The sequence below is a fragment of the Colossoma macropomum genome, unplaced genomic scaffold (genome assembly GCF_904425465.1).
Source record: "Colossoma macropomum unplaced genomic scaffold, Colossoma_macropomum, whole genome shotgun sequence".
NCBI lineage: Eukaryota > Metazoa > Chordata > Actinopteri > Characiformes > Serrasalmidae > Colossoma > Colossoma macropomum.
In genome coordinates this window covers 16,788,809-16,810,421 of record NW_023494810.1, presented here as the reverse complement: position 1 = coordinate 16,810,421, position 21,613 = coordinate 16,788,809, and the positions used below count along the sequence as shown (strand labels likewise).

At 38.7% G+C, this 21,613-nt stretch overlaps 2 protein-coding genes across 2 annotated transcripts in view; one reads left to right on the top strand and one right to left on the bottom strand.

Annotated features, from left to right (window-relative positions):
- efcc1 (EF-hand and coiled-coil domain containing 1) overlaps positions 1–2,414 on the bottom strand; it is a 45,370-nt gene extending 42,956 nt beyond the window's left edge. Inside the window, exon 1 of the mRNA XM_036559954.1 lies at positions 1,736–2,414. Coding sequence (XP_036415847.1) covers positions 1,736–2,392 — 657 coding nt within the window. The 5' untranslated portion in view covers positions 2,393–2,414. The remainder of the gene's footprint in view (positions 1–1,735) is intronic.
- A 10,791-nt stretch (positions 2,415–13,205) lies between these two features.
- cfap92 (cilia and flagella associated protein 92 (putative)) overlaps positions 13,206–21,613 on the top strand; it is a 12,320-nt gene continuing 3,912 nt past the window's right edge. Inside the window, exons 1-6 of the mRNA XM_036560155.1 lie at positions 13,206–13,225; positions 15,289–15,432; positions 15,660–15,815; positions 18,685–18,869; positions 19,425–20,299; positions 20,684–20,878. Of these exons, the coding sequence (XP_036416048.1) occupies positions 15,300–15,432; positions 15,660–15,815; positions 18,685–18,869; positions 19,425–20,299; positions 20,684–20,878 (1,544 nt within the window). The 5' untranslated portion in view covers positions 13,206–13,225; positions 15,289–15,299. The remainder of the gene's footprint in view (positions 13,226–15,288; positions 15,433–15,659; positions 15,816–18,684; positions 18,870–19,424; positions 20,300–20,683; positions 20,879–21,613) is intronic.

Sequence of the window (21,613 nt, the reverse complement as noted above, 5' to 3'; positions counted from 1 at the left end):
TTTGATAGTTCTGTGAAATACTTCTTTAATAATCTAGCATTCCTATGGCATTTATGTAATATGTTCTTATAGTAATATGTAAAACTGCACTATTCTGTAGTTTCTGTCCTGATTTATTACACAATTCTTATAGGAACTTATCTTTTTTGGCTTACTTATTTGTTAAAATTACTAACACAAATCCAGTAAGATTTACTATTTATTGTTTAATCCTTAGTTACTAGGTAAATTTGGTTAAGATCCTACAGAGTCCTACAGACTGAGGAGTCTTTTGCCCAAAAAGTTTCCTAACATTCCTAGTGGTTTTGTAGGTTTCCGTTAATTAACTCTTATTTTTCAAAATTGTGAATATAATTCTCTTTTTGTGTCACAGCATACTCTCATGTTAAATGTGAAGTCTGGATGCATTTTGCACGATTTTTGTGTTCAGTTCTAACAGTCCAGTAGTTCAACCTATCACCATGGATGCTAATAGAATGGCAAATGTGCATTAAGCTATTAGAGTCCTTAGAAATGGGTGATTCTAGTCTTAACTGAGCCATTTATTTGTTACTGTATGAGACAATCCATTTACACAGGAAAGACTAAGCAGAACTTGAAAAAGTAGAGTACTACCAGCTCAACGGAAACCATTATTGGGCTGTTTGAGTTAACCTTAACCTCACTTACTACAAAGGTGTGGGCCACTGAAAATTAGAAAGTAACTATAACTCATATATAAAGTAATTTAAGCTTGATTCTGTTAAGTAACTTTACTTAATTTCCTCGAGGCAGTAAGTTTGCATGATTTTAAAGTAAAGTCAACAAATTTAAGTCTACAGTGTGAACAATTACTAGCTCTTTTTCACAGAGGATTGATGCAAAAGGTGCACATAATTTCCAAACCAAAAAAAACACATCAACACAATCTATCCATCAGCCATAACATTAAACCCATGTCCTCCACTTACCATATAGGTGCACTTTACAGTTCTACAATTACAGACTGTCTGTTTCTCTGCATACTGTTAGCCCTCTTTAAATCTGTTCTTCAGTGGCCAGGACCCCCACAGAACCACCACAGAGCAAGTATTATTTGGGTGGTTGTGCTAGTCTGAGTGGATCAGACACAGCAGTGCTGCTGGAGTTTTTAAACACGTCAGTGTCGCTGCTGGACTGAGAATAGTCCACCAACCAAAAATATACAGCCAACGGCGTCCTGTGGGCAGCATCCTGTGACCTCTGATAAACACAAACTGTGCAGCAACAGATAAGCTACAGTCTCTGACTTCACATCTACAAGGTAGGAGTGTATAATAGAACGGGCAGTGAGTGGACACATTGTTTAAAATCTCTAGCAGCACTGCTGTGTTTGATACCAGCACAACACACTAAAAACACACCACATCAGTGTCACTGCAGTGCTGAGAATGATCCACCACCCAAACAATACCTGCTCTGAGGGGGTCCTGACCATTGAAAAAGAGGGAGAAAGGGGGCTAACAAAGCATACAGAGAAACAGATGGACTACAGTCTGTAATTGTAAAACTACAAGGTGTAATTGGAGCTGATAAAATGGACAATGAATGTAGATACAAAGAGGTGGTTTTAATGTTATTGCTGATCGGTGCATTTTCTTGCATTCAGGCAAAAACTGTGTTGATCTACTATAATTAATTCATCTGTAAATGAGGTACACATGTGGATAAGGACAATTCAATGCATCATCTTTGGCTACCAAAACTGACACCTTACCTGCAATGCTAGTGCCCTGGCATCGCTGCTTTGTAACGCAGCCCTCATGTCCTCCACTAGTTCCCTCAAACTGGCATTTTCCTCCTCCAGTTTGGCCATCCTGTCCTCCGCCTCCTCCAGAGCCACTATCTCCTCGTAGCACTCCCGTGTACATGAGCCAGGCTTGCATGACGAAGCTCCAGGATTCGCTGTGGAACTCGCGGCGGTTAGCAGCTTCCCGCGCCGCCTGAGGGGGCTCCTGAGGCGGATCTGAGTTTCGATGTGCTCGCTGTCCCCTCCAACCAACAGCCGTCCATCCTCGTAGCATCGCCCAGCCTTGGTGCTAAAGTAGCCGCAGAGTTTAGCATGAAACTGGCGGAAAGTGAACTCCACGGGCAGAGAGTCCAGGATACCTGAGCATTCTTCTGGCTCAGCCTCGGCTTCGAGACCCAAAACCTCGCACAGAATCCTAAAATCTTCAGCTGGGATCTTACCATCTCCCTGGCAGTCCAAATGGTGGAAAATCTCCTGCAGATACTGGTCCAAACCCGTAGCTAGCACAATGATCTCGTTCTCCACTCCACGATCCAGCCCATAGTGGTAAGCCAGCGTGCTCACTATCCATTGTGTCCTGCGCGCTGGACGCCTGTATGGATCACATGCATCTGAGATTTCCATCCTTTAGCCTTATTTATCCCCACCCCTTCATAGGAAGACCATTTATAGCGGTTTAAACGTATTAATGGGTTCGGCAGATGCACCCAACACACATATGCACACACTCATACACTGTGCTGCTCGGATCATGTTAGCTGTCCCTCTGTTCTTCTCTGTTCTCCTCTCCTGTGTTCTCCGCTCTGGTCTCCTCTGCTCTGTTCTGCTCCTGAGGAAGTTTACTTTACAGCACTGCTGCATGTGGGGGCGTTGCTGAAACTCTTAACTGGTGCAAATGAAAAAAACTTTTGAAAAGAAGGCAGTTAACCATTTGCAAGTCATGCATACAAATGTATGGAAAGGCATTTTAGCTTTTAATCCAAACTTATTGATAAAAAAAAATCAATTTGAAAGAAAGAAAAGAAATTTGACATGGACCAAATGTAAAAAAAAATGTAGATTTATAGGAATTATTGTAGTTCAGTTTTATATATTCCCTGTAATAAAAAGGAGACTCAGTTTTTGTTGATGTTTGTTTTTCTGCACAATTTGTCAACTGATCCTTACACTTTGTGTAAAAAAGTAAAAATTCCTGACAAATGGTCCAGTAGAAATGCTCCAATTTTGGACATTGACGATGGTAGGTCAAAAAAATGAAATAAAAAAAAAATGACAAAAATTAGAAAATTTGATATGTTGAAATGCTAATTATTTCATCTTTGAATTAATTTGTGACTAATGAAAAATAAAAAATGTAATGAAAATAAAAAATGTAGTTCTTACATGTAAAAATTGACTTCTGTTTATAAAAACTGAAATACATAATACATAGAATTTAAGTATGTCAAAATTGTGTTTTCACTTGTGAAAATGCTATTACTATGTGTTAAATTAATATTGATTAATGCTGAAAAAAGTGTTCCTCCAAATGAATTGTAAAAAGCAGTGAAGTCGCCCCAGTGAGAACCTGCAATATCATTAGCGTCCAAACTTAATTTTTACCAGCATTATTAACATTTTTACTTTTTCAGGAAAAAAAGGATATCAAGAAACTTTAAAAGAAACAGCTTACCATTCTTATTTATTTAATTCACGTGACAAATAATAGAGAGCTTTACCACAAAGTATGGGTTAGAAAGTATTAAGTATTGGTAAGAAGAAATTAATGAAGTTAAAATCTTTTGAAAAAATATAACCATTTGCTTATAACTCCTAAATACAATTCAATTCAGTTCAATTTGAAAATTACTTTTCTTGTAACATTCTACTAGAGTCAGTTTCCTTAATAACTGATGTGATTTCAGTTATAGTACAAACAAAAATGCTGCAAGATATTTTGGTGTGTGTGGGCATAAAACAATAGGTAGAACATAATTGTTTCACTAAGGTCACATTTCATTGTCCTCAGAAGTTCATAATGTGGAGGTACTAGAGATGACTAGCCGTGGCGTTGTAGTCTGGACATGCTCACACTTGTTTGAATGCTGCTAGGTAAGAAGGGGAATAGTATCACTGCTGCGGATAAATGTGTAGTATGTTAGTATGCTATGCTTGATTTGAGATACGCGTGTACTGTTTCTCCATGTGCATGAATGGAATTCTGTTAAACTTGAGGCCTTGATAGCTAAGCGCGCTACAACACAAGTCCGCACTAGAGCTTATTGGACACGGCCAAGGAAGTTTCACTAAAATTAGGAGGGCATACTTCACCCCAACACACATATTTACAACGTCATTTTCAAGAATGTTAGCGACTCAAACAGATGTAAGGAAAAAGCGAGAATAAATGTTCTTAATCGTTCGCTTTGTCGTCAAACAAATGACTGCAACGCAACTTTATCGTCTTTGGTGGAACGTTGACACTGTGTCGTGCTCGAGCCCGGTTGCCTAGACAACGCGAAGACGCGCTGGCTGGAAAGAAGGCCAGCTCACAAAGGAGCTCTGCGTTCTTCCAGCGAGATCAGAGAAGCTCAAAGAAGGGTTAGAGTTTTAAATAATGGCGGGAAGGAACACTACAATCAGTTTCTGTGAGGTAAACAAGTTAAGCTTTTGCTTCTTTATTCTGTTATTTCTGCTCTTTTGGTAAGGCAGTATATCTTGTGGTTGACATTCCTTTAGCTGCTGGTCTCGAATTTTCTCGTAAGGGACAAAATCTCACTACATGTGCCATTTTGCCTTGTGTAGCTGTCTACAGGTGTTTCTAACCGTTATACGCAATTACTATGCTTTACTTTCTATATGATTGCAATTTTTCCTGTTTATTTACTTGCCAAAAGTACTATTTGTGTTATGGAAGCAGATGGAGCCATCTGCATCTGCCACCTCATCAGAGCTGGTGAGAAGTGAGGATGATGAAGAGTGCGTCCTCCTCAGATGCCAGCTCACAGAGGATGATCGAGATGATACTGGCATCAGCACCAGCCACAGCTCTGAAAGTGAAGAAGGGGTCATTGATGGGCACATAGGGCCAGATTCCTGCCCACCTACGGGTCACTGCAGTTACACCGTCACTTGCACTGTCAGCATTGCCCTGGCTCTGCCCATAGGTAACTTTCACTGTGGCAACATTTGCATTAGTCACAATTAAAGGGCCCATATAATTGAATTGAAAACACATTTTCTTCACTTTTTAGTAGTATGCAAACATTGTTACAGTTACAAATATATCATTCATACCCCTCACTCCCAGTCCCTGCAGTCTGGAATATATTACATGAAATAAGTATAATCCATATTTTTGTCCTATGCCTTATTACTTATTAACATGCTGAGCTTGTATACTTTCCTTACATTTAATATATGCTTATTTTAGAGCCTACTTACTGTGGTCATTTCTTAAACTGTTTGTTTTAAAAAATTATTTTACTGCTAGAGAAACCTCTCAGTAACTTACTTTTGATGCTGAAAGGCTGAAGTATGTAAATAATTGTAAATAAAAACAGAATGCAGTGTTTTGCAAATCTCATAAACCCATATTTTATTCACAATAGAACATAAAACACATATCAGATGAAAGTGGGACAATTTACCATTTGATGAAAAATATAACTCATGTAGAACTTTATATATACTAATACACAGTCTAAATTTATAACCCCAATTCCAAAAAAGCTGGGACGGGGCAAGATTTACATTTTACACAGTGTCCCAACTTTTTTGGAATTGGAACATATATATATATATATATATATATATATATATATTTGTATCTGGCATTGCTGTCAGAACAAAACCTCGTATCTCCATTTTTGTCGTTTTTCAGCTTTTGACATATTTCGAAAATGTCTGTTGCCTTTTACATTGTGTGTAAATTTCATGATGAATGGTCCAAAAGAAATGGCCCAAAATGACTTGGAAAAAAGTCTGGTTCCATTTAAAAGTAGCTTACATTAAAAGTGAAGTTTGTTTTTTCCTTCTCCTGTAAAGTTGTCATTTTGGAGATACGAGGTTTTGTTCTGACAAATGTATATATGTATATACAGATTAGGTGTTGATGTTGGGTGATTAATTCTGGATCACAAATGTCACTCCAGCTCATTCCAAAGGTATTGAATGGAGTGCCATCACTCCAGTTCCACTGCTCCACAGCCCAATACTGGAGGGCTTTATACCCCACTAGCTCAGTCGTTCTTATCCTTGGTCCCGGAGTACTCTCTGCCCTGCACATTTTTGTGTTTCACTGCTCCCAGCACACCTGATCCAAATAATCAGCTCATTAGCAATCCTTTCCTGAGTAGAAGTGTGTGTGTGTGTTTGTGTGTTACAGCAGGAAATGTACAGGGCAGGAGGTACTCCAGTACCAGGGTTGGGAACCTGTGCTGTAGCCAGTGATTAGCACATGAAATGGTGACCTTAGGCTCATGTGTGGCTGCTCCATTCTATTGGCAATGCTTTATTCTTATGCAGGCTGTTTTTGTGTTTGTCTGTTTTTCTGTTTCAGCAACAGGTGCACCTTAAAGTAGCTGAATTCAATAATTATTTGGGGAGTGTCTGGATAGTTTTGGACATATGTGTACATATAATTGCTGAATTCATTTTTAACAGTGTTGTATTGCATGAGAATTTGTAATTTTACTTAAATTCAAGATTTCTGCATATCTTCCAGCACTTGACCTAGTAGTTTACTCATTATCATGAATTATCTTTGCAGTGTCTGGAAGCCGGCTAATCTGATGATGTTGTAATTTTCTTCGTTCAAGGGGACAAAGATGATGCAATTACCACTGTAGAGAAAGGGAAGAAGAAAATGAAGAATGTTTTGTCCAGTGGGGCGCGCAAACCTCAGAGCTATTACCATATTGAGTACAGTCTATTGCCTGGTACCAGTGAACCAATCAAAGTAGATCTGGTGATGTTTGGCCTGGCTGCAAAGGTCTACATGGAGAATGAGACAAAGGTAATCAAGTGGACTTGCTGTTTGAGTTGAGGCTAGATCAACTTTCTCAACATTTGGTTTCATATACCAAACCTGAAGTACAAAACCTGGATGTCATGTTAGACTCTGGGCTCTGTTTTATCCCAAATGTAAACGCAGTCACTAAAGTAGCTTTTTATTTGAGAAATATTGCTAAAGTTCAGCCTTTTCTATTTCAGAGCGATGCAGAGAAACTTGTTGTCTTCTTACTGGGCATATATGAATTTAAATTAATATTCATAATGTCTTCTATGACCGCTAAGCTTTATCATCTGTCTGTAAAGCACTCTGAGCTTCGATTCTATGAAAAGCACTATATAAACAAAGATTATTATTATTGTTGATGACCTATTTATGCTCATCGTGAATTCGTAGCTATTGTTACGAGATTAGACTAGCTTAGCATGAATTCAATAAGTTATATAATTGTATATAACAAGGTTGTTCTTTCTTTGAGTGATGGGGTATGTTAAGGTAGCTTTCTGAGGAGTGAAATTAAATGTTCTTAAGAGTCAACTTTGACCTGCAGGACAAGCTTTGGCCAGGGCTGATCTAGAGAACTTTACCACTGAATGGATGGTTACTTTTGAACAAAATGCTCTCAAACTGACTTTAAATAAAAAATAAGTCCATGCAAAATAAATAATTAACAAGAGCAACAGATATTGGCATTTCACTTTCTGAATAAATGCACAGCAGGCAACTTACATTAACTAAGGCCACTGTAGCGTGCTGTACTGCTGCTGTTATGGCACTCGACATCACTGAATTTTGCATGAGGTGTAATGTCAATGACCCAGAAAGATAAACAGGTCTAGAATAACAGTTAATAGCCCTACTGCTCTGTTGAGCTTATTGGTAGATTACTTTCTAAAATGCAGCACTAAAAAGACTACATACAATAGTTCTTTGACCTTAATTATCAACACTGGCAGGTACCATGCGGGTATATAATATTACATAATATTCTTTGAAATTCTATAATTTTACTGTCGATAATTTGTAAGCTTCTTCAAAGATATTTATGAAACAACTGCCAAAGGTCCTAATACCATGTCACAGTTTATCCCCAGGCACATGCACAGATAGACTCCAGAGGGGGCTTAAGCCGTTTGCCCTCTTTGTTGTCATATATGATGATTGTGTTTTCACCGTTGTTCAAGAACCGTTTCAGCAAGGCTCAGATGAGCCTTAAACAGGAACAGAGCTGGAGGGTCAGCTCAGATTACACAAACTACACTTTTGGGTGCCTCTTTTGGTGCAGTACCACAACCTGAGTCACTCCCTGAGATTGGTGCCAAATGCAAATGCTAGTTTGAATTTTTTCAGTTCAATAAACCACATGGTTTTTGACCTTCATTGCTTCAGTGACATAGTGCTCCTACCAAAAACAGATTTTCCCACATCAGTATCCATTTTTATATATTTGTGCGAAATAACAATAAGAATTATAGCCCCATTACACTAGTAATGGGTTAGAATGTTTCAGGCTAAACAGGCTGCCATGCTCCCTGTAATCAAGCTTAGACTATCTAACATCAGTTTTACTTTCCTAAAAATATTTGAAAAATATAATAGAGAAATTACTATGTTAATAATGAACTCTGAATTCATATATTTTGGCTTGAAAAGTATTAATAAGGAGATTTCTGTCTTTAAAACAAGGGATAGAGACTCAAATTGTACTTCTTTCATGGAATGGCCCACCTGTGGAGATTTCATCTCCTTAACTCTGTCATGCAAGTCACTACCTCTTTTGTTATTGTAAAATGAAATTGGAACCCGTTGTTTAAAGACAGTTAAAAGTCACTTTTTCATAGATGTCAGATAGAGCAGTGGATAACACTGCTGCCCTGTACACAGGGGGTTGTGGGTTCAGTGTGCTTTTCTGCTCCCATCATGTAATTAAAAATTAAAATAAAAAGGCAAGGTGACAGCAGCTATGTGCACTCAGCGTTTCTTATTAGTATTAGTAATTTCTTTGTAATAGAAAATTATGGCAATAAAATCTTTACTATTTTTCTTACTTAACCCCTTAAATGGCGAGGGCCCATTGGCAGCCCTAAAGTTTTATGAAAGACTTCTATAACCTAGAATAGCTCAGCCAGTTTCCTGTAGTTACTGAATAATAAGCCTCAATATGTAATAAACCTTGAATTTTAAGGGGTTAAAAAATGTAAAAGTGAACATCAAATATTGCTTTGGTGTTACAGAATGTCAAAAAGAAGGGGAAAAAAAAGATTTTTAAAGAAATAAAAAAAATGGAGAGATATAGATCACAAGGTGTATGAAAGGATATATATAATTGGAAATTAACATGTGCATGGAATTGTATGTTGTCATTGCATGCTTTTGAATGTCTCCCCTTGAAAAAATACAATAAAAAAAATTAAAAATATTGCTTTGGAAACTCAGAGAAACTAGGGTCACCAAACATTTGACAAGTAGCGTATGCAAGTGTGAAAGTGCATTTAGCTAAAATGACTTGCTATAGCCTTATGCCATTATTAAAATAGTACTATATTCCTCTGGCTTGTGCAGGTGTTGAAGCCGTGGCTGGAAGGAGATCAGCTGTGGCTGGGATGGTCTCAGTCTGTGAAGCTGAATGTGAGCCGAGAGCTGCTTGTTAAAATGTTGTCACATAAAATCACTTTCAGGGTGTGGGACACCAAGGACAGAGTGTCCACCAAAGCAAAGTACGACCGGCCCAAAGCCTTCAGACTGGACAGGAGCACGGAGGACCAAGACCAAACAGGTTTGCTTACAGCTCCAAATATGAACACACATTTAGAAAAGACGTCCAAGAATGATTATATATCCTGTCAGCTATTTTAAACAGGATTTCCTCAGTGTGTTTTAAATGTTAGATCTAAATGTTAATAAACAGCTGGTCAGTAGTTAATGCTGCACCACTCCACATGCTAATGTGTGGGAGAAAAAACAAAACCTTGCAGTGTTTATGTTGCAGGTTAAGTGTGTCTGTAGTGCCCTGTAGCTCAACCGCAAGCTTTAGGAGGAGTATCACTGTATGTGTGGAATATGAGGGCTCGTATTATGTAAAATTAAATTGTCCTAGTTTTTGGAGTGATACGATATAAACCCTGTTACATTTTAAAGAGTACCATTTACTCCACAGCCCATACAGTCCATGTAAAGAAACTGAGCTGCAAAAGCCAGTTTGAATTAATCATGGGTGTGACATTACAACATTTACATCATATATATCAAACACCTTTACAGATGACCGCCTATTCAGTCTACAACAGTTTAGCGATGCGGAGTGTTATTACTGCAGACAGTCTGTAGCAGAGTTATAGCAGTGGAAGATGAGGAGAAAATCATAAACGTTGTGCTGTTCCTATCTGTCAATAAGCAAATTTGTCAAGTTTGTTCCGCACATTCAGAATGAGTGGCGAAAATTATTTTTTGAAGGACTTGAAGGTGGTTTTAAAATGGTCATGGAAAAATGAATGACTGGTTAATTCATTTTTCCTTGAAACTAATCATAGAAGCTTGTCTATATTATTCAGTGGCATTTGTATATGCTCAATAGATCTTAGGTCATCTTCAGCCAGTTGTTGCATTTAACTGTGCAAGAAATTGGCATTGATTTCCCGATGTGAACTTCTTGTTGGCAGATGCTGCCCTGGACCCCGAAGCTGAAATATTTGGTAATCATTCCTCACATGTAAACAGCCAGAGAACATTTAATTCCACATGTCAGGAAACCACTAAACTGACAACTGATTCAGCAGGATACTTATCATTCCCTTAAGTCAAGGGTCGGCAACCCCATTTTGTCCTTTTAACAAAAGTCAAACCACCTTGGGAGCCACAATATTTTATGTCTAGTATAGGTTGAAAAAATAATACAACTTTGTTCTGCTTTAAGCTTAAGGTCAGCTAACTTATAGCTGCTTTCTCGCATACTTCCTGCTTCTCTCCAGCAGGAAACTTTTCTGCAAAAGTAGAATAGTTTCTTCTAAAATGTCTCTAAACGTTTGACTTTTTACAAGGCTGAAGTCAACTTCTCATTCACCGGCTTCTTGTTTAAATTTTCCCCATCCACCTTAAATAGCCTGCCTGAGGTGCCAGAATGTAACTGCTGGGCCATTTAAGGTGGAACGGGAAAATTTGAACAGGAAGTTGACGAATGACACTTTTTAGTGTTTGTCAGTTTCTTGTTGGAGATTAAATGTACCAGGAAACCAGCTGGAGTGCTTATGAATGCCATGAAGTCCATTCGTCTCCAAATTATTGAAGTTCACCTTAAATTTTTCTATTTGCCTTTTTGTTAGCTACTAGCTATGCAAGATTGTTGTCTGCGTTGCTATAGTCTGTGTGTCAACCTTCAGGGTTAAAGGGTGAATTAACATTAACTCCAGCGTTTAAGACCATTTATTGTTAAAACCGTGTTATTTTACCGCAAAGGAGGATTATTTTACTTTTATCTAAAATCTAATTCTGCTGTGGAGCCGCAACAGGGCAGTAAAAGAGCCGCATGCAGCTCCGGAGCCACATGTTGCCGACCCCTGCCTTAAGTTGATCTTTAATTAAAACCATTCATTTACACAAATGTCTAGAAGGTGCTTAAGTAACATTTCACCAAATGTTTCTCAAGGTGGCATTAAAAGCCTGGTGTGTAAGCTGAGAGCTGCGTATGACAAAGAAAATCCAAGAACCGGAACATCAATGAAGTTCCAGAGAGAAAACATTTCAGTGGACGACAAGCCTTCAAAACTCATCTGTGCCACAGGTATCAATACAGTATAAAAGAACGGTATTTTCTTAGCATTTTGCTCTCACTATCCACATTATTACAAATCCCTACCTATTTCCACTCTCTGGCATCTTAATGAAGCCCACCTACCTCATGGGTGCACTATATTGGTGTACAATTACAGACTGTAGCCCACAATCTGTTGCACAATTTGTCAGCCAGCCTCTACTACATTCATCTTTGGTCAGTTTCTGACCACAGAGCCATTGCTGACAAGATATTATTTAGGCGGTGGGTCATTCTTAGCACAGCACTGACTCTGGTATGGTAATGAAAAGAACCCAGCCAACAGCTCTGTGGTCACAAACTGACCTCTGATAAAGCCATAGTCTCTAACTGTACACCTGCAAGGTGCTACGTAGGAAGGCTTTCTAATAAAGTGGCCAGTATAAAACAGTGGCTAAAAGTAAGCAATAACTAAATAAATAAATCACATGAAACTGTATAGCTGAACCTAATTCACTTTTGTAAACTTCTACAGATGATCCCAAGCTCTCGACAGCAGAAGCTGAAGAGAAAGCTCCCTCATCTGTGGCTCTGAATGTTGGTGGATCAAAGAGACAAGAAAAAGAGCAACTTTCCAGCCAAAGGTTCAACATGCTACTTTCCTTTTCTTTTTCATATATGCACATAGAAAACAGCCTACACTGACCCAACAAAGTTATAACGTAATGGAAAGATTTCTTATCCAGCCCCCAATAACCTCAGAGCAATTATCCAGTTAACCTGAACTAGTCAGTGAACATTTTTTAGCATGTGATTGCATAGCTCAAGTGTATGGAAGTCCATTTCCACCAATATATAGCCATTCAGTAAGTCATAATAATGAGAAAGTTGCTCATAATTTTGACTGATTATCAGAAAATTGCAACATAGCATGTTATAAATATGACTTACACCGATCAGGCATAACATTATGACCACCTCCTTGTTTCTACGCTCAGTGTCCATTTTATCGGCTCCACTTACTATATAGGTGCACTTTGTAGTTCTACAATTACAGACTGTAGTCCATCTGTTTCTCTGCATACTTTGTTAGCCCCCTTTTAGCCAGTTCTTTAGTGCTCAGGACCCCCATGGACCCTCACAGAGCAGGTACTATTTGGGTGGTGGATCATTCTCAGCACTGCAGTAACACTGATGTAGTGGTGGTGTGTTAGTATGTGTTGCGCTGGTCTGAGTGGATCAGACACATCAGTGCTGCTGGAGTTTAGAGGTGGTCATAATGTTATGCCTGATCGGTGTATAATCTCATAAATATGGCTTGCTATGTCATAATAATGAGATTCTGTCTCATAATTGACATGCAAGCTAATAATTATGATGAGCTATGTCATAATAATGAGATCCTGTCTCATAATCACAAGTATCTAATAATTATGACTTAGTATATCATCATAATGACTTACTATGTCTTAACTGAACACAGCATAAATTATTAAAAATGTTTGTATGATACTAAAATTGAGTGTTACATGAAACATCCAGTCTGGAAAAAAAAAACAACAGACAGAATATAGTAAAACATGACTTAAAAATCTTGTGAGAACTGTTTAGGCGTGGCCCTAATATTCTGATGTGCGTGCGTGATTGACAGCCGTCAGTCCACGGCTGCCAGCCTGCTACGTCACTGAGGCGGAACTAAACACAACAGCGCGAGCATGTATGTTGTGTATTATGTTGTGCTTTCAAAAAAGAACAGTTTTTCGAAAAAACGTACAGTACCGAGGCTCACTAAAACATCACCCGGTTTAAAAATGACGACTTCTTAAAAAAAGGTACAACACTTATTAACTTTACTGCAGGTGTTTATCAGTGAATGTAAGGGGAGCTCATTGGCCGAGCGAACGGATAAATGGACGGTTTTGCTAGTCCAGGTATGCTAGCTAGCAAAGTTAGCTTTAGTTCGTCGTTCGTTTTCTCGTGGTAAGTTTCTCCGACTTGAGAGAGAATGAGAGAAGGAGCCCACCGGGGAAGACAATTTTGTTAAAGCTGTGTGGGCGGGAGGAGCCACATCACCTGGTGAGGACTGTTTACCTACGCTCTACCCATGATAAGATGAGTACTGTCCAGTTTACCCGTTTATCGGCCTAATCCTGCGCACATACAGCACGTACATTGTAACTTTACATATATCGTGTCCCACAAGAGCAAGATTAACCTACTCAGAAAGAAAACACGGATATAGGTTCCCTGGGTTTTATGAGAATTAATTAATAAGAATTAATACGATTAATTCGAGATGATCTCCTTTTGAAGATGTAAAATACCTTTTCTCAGTAAAACTATGCATTTTTCTTTAATAACGTTGATCTATAGCTAGTTGTATGATGGAAATGTGTATGGTTAACCAAACTAGCGGTGAACTGGATTTTTGTCTTTGTAGGTGAGCAAGCATGTCAGCATTTATAAAATTGAATTTATTGTGTACGGCGGTCTTTGTGGAGAGGCGGGAAGTGCTTTCACAGAAAGGATTTTCACCCCACCCCTTTCAACCCTCATTACTCACAAGCATCTCAACATCAAGACACATTTCACACGTAGTGAGCCAACAGTGTCTTAGTTAGTCTGATAACAGAGTTACAGGGAAAAAATGTTTATTAGAAGTAAATAGGGGTGCACACACTCATTCATTTTTATTGATGATATGGTATGACTACATGATATCTAGGGCCTCTTTTCCACTGCAGGGCTGAATGGTTTTGTGCATGGAGGGTAATTGTTCCAGTAGCTTTTTCACATGGAACGCTTAAAATTGGGCTCAGTGGGTAGCTAACTGTAATCGGGGCCACAGAACCGTTCGGTGGGATGATGTAACGATGTAGCTCTTCGCTGATTGGATCTACGTTTATGTCAGTATTGTGCCACCTTATCCTGCTGCATTATTTCCAACTCGAAAACTCCTATCAAATAAGTTTAGTTGACTCGTACAGACGCCAAATGAAAGAAAGCAGTGCACTATTTTACATCCACCACCCAATAAACATCAAAGTTTCAATCTAACACCGGTTTCTAATTGTTAAATGGCACTGATAGCCAGGAAAGTAACGTTAACTGGTTAACATTAGCTTAGCTAGCATGCTGCCAGCACTACTCACCACAGAACAAGTTCGATTCTAATAAAAAAAGCTTTACTGACGCAAGTTCAGAAGATAATAACTCAAATCTGAGGAAGCAAAGTCCCAATATAGCAGACTTCCAGTACTAACCATAGACCAGTGTTTCCCAACCCAGGTCTTAGAGGTCCACAACCCTGTATATTTTAGTGCTTTTCTTCCTTCACCACACCAACTTCAGCTCAATAAGTGGTTGTTAATGAGCTCATTAGTAGGTTTAGTTTGTGAACAGGAAAAAAAAATGTGCAGAGCAGTGGGCCTCCAAGAGCAGGGTTGGTAAGTGCCATTGTAGAAGATGCTAATCGCAATGCAATGCACAGTGTATGCAGCAACCACACTAACGTTTGGGACATTTTTTTGATGCATGTGTACTATGTAGGCCAATTGCATCTTCCAAACACTGCCAGGGCCATCCTACATACCTAACAATTCTCTATAAGCTACCGCACTGCTCTACAGGAGTTAGGTCAACTAAGAGTGCAGTAATTAAAACTGAGGGTGCACTGCATGCTTTTGCATCCTTTTAGAACCAGTCCACTAAGCCTGTGATCTTTATCACAAAATCAGTTGAAAGAAACATAGCAAATTGTTCTGTATTTGTCCAATACAGAGAAAAGCAGGATGGGGCAACTGAACCAAATGAGCCTTAAAAGAGCCATGCTGTACCAAGACAAGGACTTGGCAGAGTTAAAGTGTGCACAAAAAGAGTCATTAGATCACTGCACTGAAAGCCAAAAGGACACCACAACCATCCGTATGTATATCTGTCTTAATAAATCATTTTTTCAAGCATTTCATGGTTAATCAGTAAAGGTTTAACCCTATATAACCTATGTATTAGTTACTGAACTATTTACAACTTAATACTTTGAATGTAGAATAATTGCTGAAGAGTCAACCTGCAGTTTAAGGGGGTTTAAACCACCCTGATATTTTCTGTGTTCTTTTTGTGATTTTTCTGTGTTTTTTTCTGTTACTCAGATCTCACAATGCCTAGCTCTATGAAAGACAATAGCTTGGTGATGTGTAATAAGAACGCTGCTCATAAATCCACTCAGGAGAATACAGAAGAAGCAGAACAGATGTGCAAAAACGGTGTTGCTTCGGTGGAGCTCAGTGCCATGTATCTACTTGCAGGTACTCATACTACAGTTGCTTTCTGTATTAAATGCGTGTGGGGTGCAGGATTTGCCATCTAACCTACACTGTGCCCAAAAATGTCTAGATAGCCCTTCTAATTAGCAAATTCAGGACCCACTGCTGACACAAGTGTCACATTGTGTAGGCTCCATAGAAAAGCAGAAAACACATTTGGGATGAGTTGGAGTAATGAAGCTCCATTGTTTCTTTACTGTTACTGCAGCAAAAGGGGGACTGATTCCCTATTAAAACTGCTGATTTTGAAAGATTTGTCTGAAAGATACATTTGGACATACAGTACTCTGCAAAAGTCAGGGACTACGTTCTCAATTATTTAATATCCAGTCAAATATAGCCTTTAAGTACAAGTAATTCATTTTTCAATGTTGGGGAAAAGCAGAAAATCTTTATTTAACACAAAATCGCACGGAAGCCTCAAAACAAAATATTAGTATTTAGTATGTCGAGACCTTAGCCTTTACAGCTTCCATTCTTTTCAGGGGGCTTTCATTTTTTCAAAGAAATCTGCAGGGATATTTTTCCACACTTCAGTCTTAGAAGTTGGTTGCATTTTCTGCTGCTCACAATTCACCTAATCCCAAAAACATTAAATAATGTTAAGGCCTGGACTCTGGGGTAGCCCGTCCATTGTTCTGAGAACACCATCTAGCTGTTGGGAGTTCCATTTGCTCTTCTATATCTTCTAATCATTTTTTGAACTTATTTTCCCCTTCCTAATGCAATTGGGTTATCAAATCTCCTCAAAATACCTCCTGAACAATTAATAACTTGTACTTAATGGCTCTTTTGACTGGAAATTAAATAACGGGTAGTCTCTGAGTTTTGCACAGTAACATATAGTGTATGTTCACTCATTATTTCATATCCAAGATAGGCCAAGTTTGACCATTAGCAGCTACACCTTTAACACTCAACAGACCAATCAGCTGAATTCATCTCTGCTGTGCTCTCCCATGTGTTTCCTGTCAGTGAGGGGAATGTTTATGTGCAGTCTGAGGGTGTGTGAGTGTATTGGGGGCTGCTGTTCTGGCCCCACAGGCCTAGCTTGAGCAGCCTGAGCCTGCTAGAGCGTGTATGTATGTGTGTGTGCGCTTTTGATGTGCATCACTCCGGGCCACAGCAGGAGTCTCTGATGAAAGCTTTAGTTTTTGGGAAATATTTCACTCATGTTCTCATAAAGTGGAGCCAGACGAATCACACGAAGCTACTTTCACTGCAGGGTCGAGCAAGGTGGAGACTGCTATACAATATGACTATTATTATTAAGAGTAGTAGTAATTTGTTTATGTATTAATTGTAAAGCAAGCTTGCATTTATACCTGGCTTAGTTATAGTTCAGTTATAGTGCACAAAAAATGATACATTGTAGCGTTTTAGTTTTGGAACCCTTAGTGCAGGGTTTCTCAACCTGTGGGCTGTGAAGCACCCTCTAGTGGCAGTAATTTGGGCCGGTAAAATCACTGTAAGTCATAAAAACAAATATGGAAAAATTATTAACTTAATAATTAAAAATCTAAGAATTAAACATTTTCACAGGATAACCAATATAAATATTAATAAAGACGTACAAATAAAAATGTTGCAGTAGTGTGCTAACTAAACGTCATTAGTCTGAGATAATGCAGCCGTGGGCATGTGATGCAGACAGCTAGCCAAAGACGGCGGAGTTTTTCAGGGGCGCTTTGTTTGCTGTGGACTTATCACACCTTTTCTTTAGTTCGCACCGTTTAGACACGTGTGAACACTCCACCCGTATTTGGGTCTGCAGCAAACAGCTGAACCGGTCCAGCAGAAACCCATAGGTCTCTGTCTGCTTTAAACTGAACCCTGTTCAGTCCTCTGCAGTTAGAAACCCGCTCTGTGATCAAACGAGGCAATTCATCAACTGAGCTGGCTTTGCCTCTCTTCTAGAGGCACATTGGCACCATACAGTCAGCATAGTAATTATGTTAATGACTGACTCTTTACAGACACTCAGCACAAGCTGCTGTTAAAAACTGTAGAAGAGATGCGTTTATTTTCAACTCAAGGCTCGCAGACCTGAGTGGTTAAACTCAAACTGATAAAGCAGTGACAAAGAAGCAGATATCAGGTAAGATTTACCATTATTGTTAATTGTGACGACGCTAATCTAAAAGCACAGTGAATGGAGTGTGGTTTATTTCAAATGAATCACAAAAACTCTTAAAAACTAGAGACATCTTGAGACCAAACAGTTACTCTTTTGGAAAAGCCAGTGGAGAATTTTCAGTTAAAACGTGATCGACTGCAGCTCCATCACATCTACCTTGTACATTTCTATTCTTTTTTTCTTTTTTTCCCCGTTTGACAACACTATAACCATGTTTCATGTTTTTTTAACATACCTGCAAATTTTGCAAACCTGCTGACAACGAGAATGGCCAATCTGATCTTTCTCAGGACCTAATTTTCAGGTTTTCAGGGTGAGCGATTAAGAAAAGAAAAATAAAGTTGTGCTTAAAAAAAGTGTAGATCTTAGTTTTCCTGTGGGCCATTATGCTTTGTAGTTAAACCCAGGTGGGCCTTGGGGTGGAAAAGGTTGAGAACCATTGCCTTAGCGTTCACACTAACATGTCTGACATCTTACCAAAAGAAGTAAACAGAACAAAAAGTCACTGATAGGACAGATTTTATGACATACACTGGGATAATGTTCCCTGAACTTTTAGAACCATGCAGTAAAGTGCGCTTGTGAGTTTATGTCTTGCTTTATATGTCATGTGATATTTAAAAGCAAAGACACTCTAAGCTGTATGTTATAGGTTTATTATGTGTTCTAAAATGGACACAAATGGCTTTAACAGTTGCGATGTCCATGTTTCAGGTGACCAGTCTCTAACAGGCTCTTTCCTGGCCCATTCTGGAAGTGTCTGTGAAGGTTTCTGCAGCATCGCTCTGGACCAGCCGCTTATGTCTGAACAGTTGAAGGCTGAGCTCAACCCACTGGTCATCACTGTCCTCTCCGCTTCCTCTTTGCCGTCATCTCCCGTTCCTTTTAATGAGCTTCAGGTGATCTTTTTTAATCTTGGCAAAAGATTGACATGTATCAGTAAGTTTTCATCAAATTCAAATCATAAAAAAATCTCCTCTTCTACTTACAATTGTTGACAAATGTTTGGGTACTCCTGGTCAAATGACATGTTTTGTTGATTGTCTAAGAGAATATGTCATGAATTGTGGCCTGTGCAAAAGTTATAGGGCATTTTAAGTTTTTTTCCATTATGTTAAAAAAACAAAACATGTCATTTGACTGAGAATATTCATCCTTTTGTATATGACTGTACAACCACAAATGTGGTGTGGAAAAAAAAGTTAGAATCTGCACTTAGAATGAATAGAATATCCCTACTTGTAATGAGCCACAAGAATGAAATAATACATCTAATTTGGGGGAAAAAAGGCATTTCACAGTGTATATACCATAAGGGACCAAGTTTGTCTCAGTATTAAATTATGTATAGACATTTTATAGTAATGCCATATACTGTACATTCAAGTATTTGAAATGGCATTGTAAGGGTAATAATAAAAATAATCTGATAATAGTTTTTGTTACATTTACAGCAAAAATGTCTGCCTGTGTACTGCCAGTATAAGTTCTACAACATGCCAGTGCACAGAAGCAAAGGACAGCACCACAGTTCTGATATTTATTTCAGAGATGTTTATGTCATCCTGACTGGCCTGCTGAGCGCTGGAGAACTGCTGGAGTCCCTCAGGGGTCCGATGATAGAGATTGAGGTGCATGACCGTGACAGAAAACCTGAAAAGCCATTCATAAGTCCAGCCGTTTTTGGCACTGATGACAAATTAGCCAGTACGGCTTTAGCCACTACCAGGCGCGCTACCCATGACAATAAACTGCATGATCCATACGGCATTGCCAAGTTAAATCTTTCGGATCTTCTAAGAGGAAACAGATGTCTGAATCTCAGCTTACCTATAAGATGTTCCCATAGAGGGCAGTGGCTGGGCATTGAGAAGAATGATTGGGAAACAAAGCTACCTGAGAAAGCAGATATTCAGGATGAATCTCAAGACAACTCTCTGCCCATGGGTCACTACATCGAAGCCAATTCTAAGCTCAAGGTTCAGGTGGAGGTGGCAAGGCCGCTAATTCTTGACCCTGACCAAAGTGAAGAACACTGTCCCTTTGGCCGTATTGTTTACATCTTCAATTACAATAACGTTCCGGTCCTGACTAAACTGAGGTCAGAGATTCTACAGATCAATGTGGCAGCTTTCCAACTGGACTCTCACACTGAAGAAACTGCTCAAAAAGTCCTGTGCAGTTACAGAATGAGCAACAAGGAAAAAGCAAACAAAAATCTAAATGTTCTGACAGGATTTCATATACTGGACAAATCTCTGCACCTTTTTGTTCTGGAGGGACTGAAAGGACAAGCCATCAAACAGCTCTGGGAAACATTACCTATAAAGTAAGATAATATTATTTGGATGTAGGAAAGATTTTCTGGTCAAGAGTTGGCACGCTTTTCACTCATCTATACAAATTATTTCTCAGATTCTGTGCAGATGATAGCAACACAAAATTAAAATGGAACTTGCGTTTTAAATTTGTGTTTTTAAGGACTAAAGAGACAGTTTGCAAAATAATTGGGTACTGCTATTTGCAAGCTTGTGCGCCTGGCTTATTTTTATGTTGCTTCTCAGCAAATGCTTGTTCTTTATCACTTTACCACATTACACTTTTAGTTTATGGTTTATGTATTCTCTTTGGAGAGCTTTAGATGTTGAACTACTAAGACTGTAGCAATGTGACAGCCAGACCCAGTCTTTCTTACAGATGTGGTATTTTATAGGCTGGAGGATGATGTAGAGAAGCAGATCACTGTTCTTTACAACTCAGGCCTGAGCTTCTCGGAGAGGCTCTATGATTCTCTGGATCTAGGTTTGAGTCCTGTTTATCTCTACCAGCCTCTGGACACCATCCTGAAGGAGCCACTGGTGTACATAGGAGATGTGCTCCCATACACCTGCCTCCAGGCCCTGTTACGGTATGGCTACAGAGACCATGCACGGGAAAAAAGCTTTACATTTTAGGATCCAGTATGATGTCTTCTAAAATACTAAGTACTGCAGAAAGTATGATTACACATTTAATATAAAAGAACAGAATTAAATGTTGAATTAAAACTTCATTGTACAGAATAAGCTTAGCTAATCTTAAAAATACATAAACACCTCATGGCACTGACTAACTTATGTTAAGCAGGCTGAATATTCTCCACAAGGGGACTGGATATGAAGAGCCATTTACGAGAGGTTCTCCATCAGAGAGAAGAGCTATTTAACCATACAAAGAACCATTTAAGCATTCAGAAGGCAGTTTCATTTTCATTTATCATTACTTTACTAAAAAGCCCTTGGAAGAACACCTTTTTAGGGGGGCAGCGATTACATGTGTTTACCTTTTGTATCTCACTCTTTATTTATGAAGCACCTTGAGATAATATTACTCATGAAAGTGTGATATACAACAACTATAATAATAATAATAACACCAGGAATAATAATGTCAGAATCACATCAATATTGGCGGATAATTGGTTAAAAAATACGTCCAACAATTCCCTTAACAGTGCACTGCTAATAATAATCATCATCATTATCGTCACCAGTGTTGGAATGGAAAGTCTGAATGATAGTAATTCTTTAAATCAAAATTGCAATGTGGGAAAACTTTTCAAGATTTATAGGTGAATTCACTGCTATATTTTTATTCTTCCTGG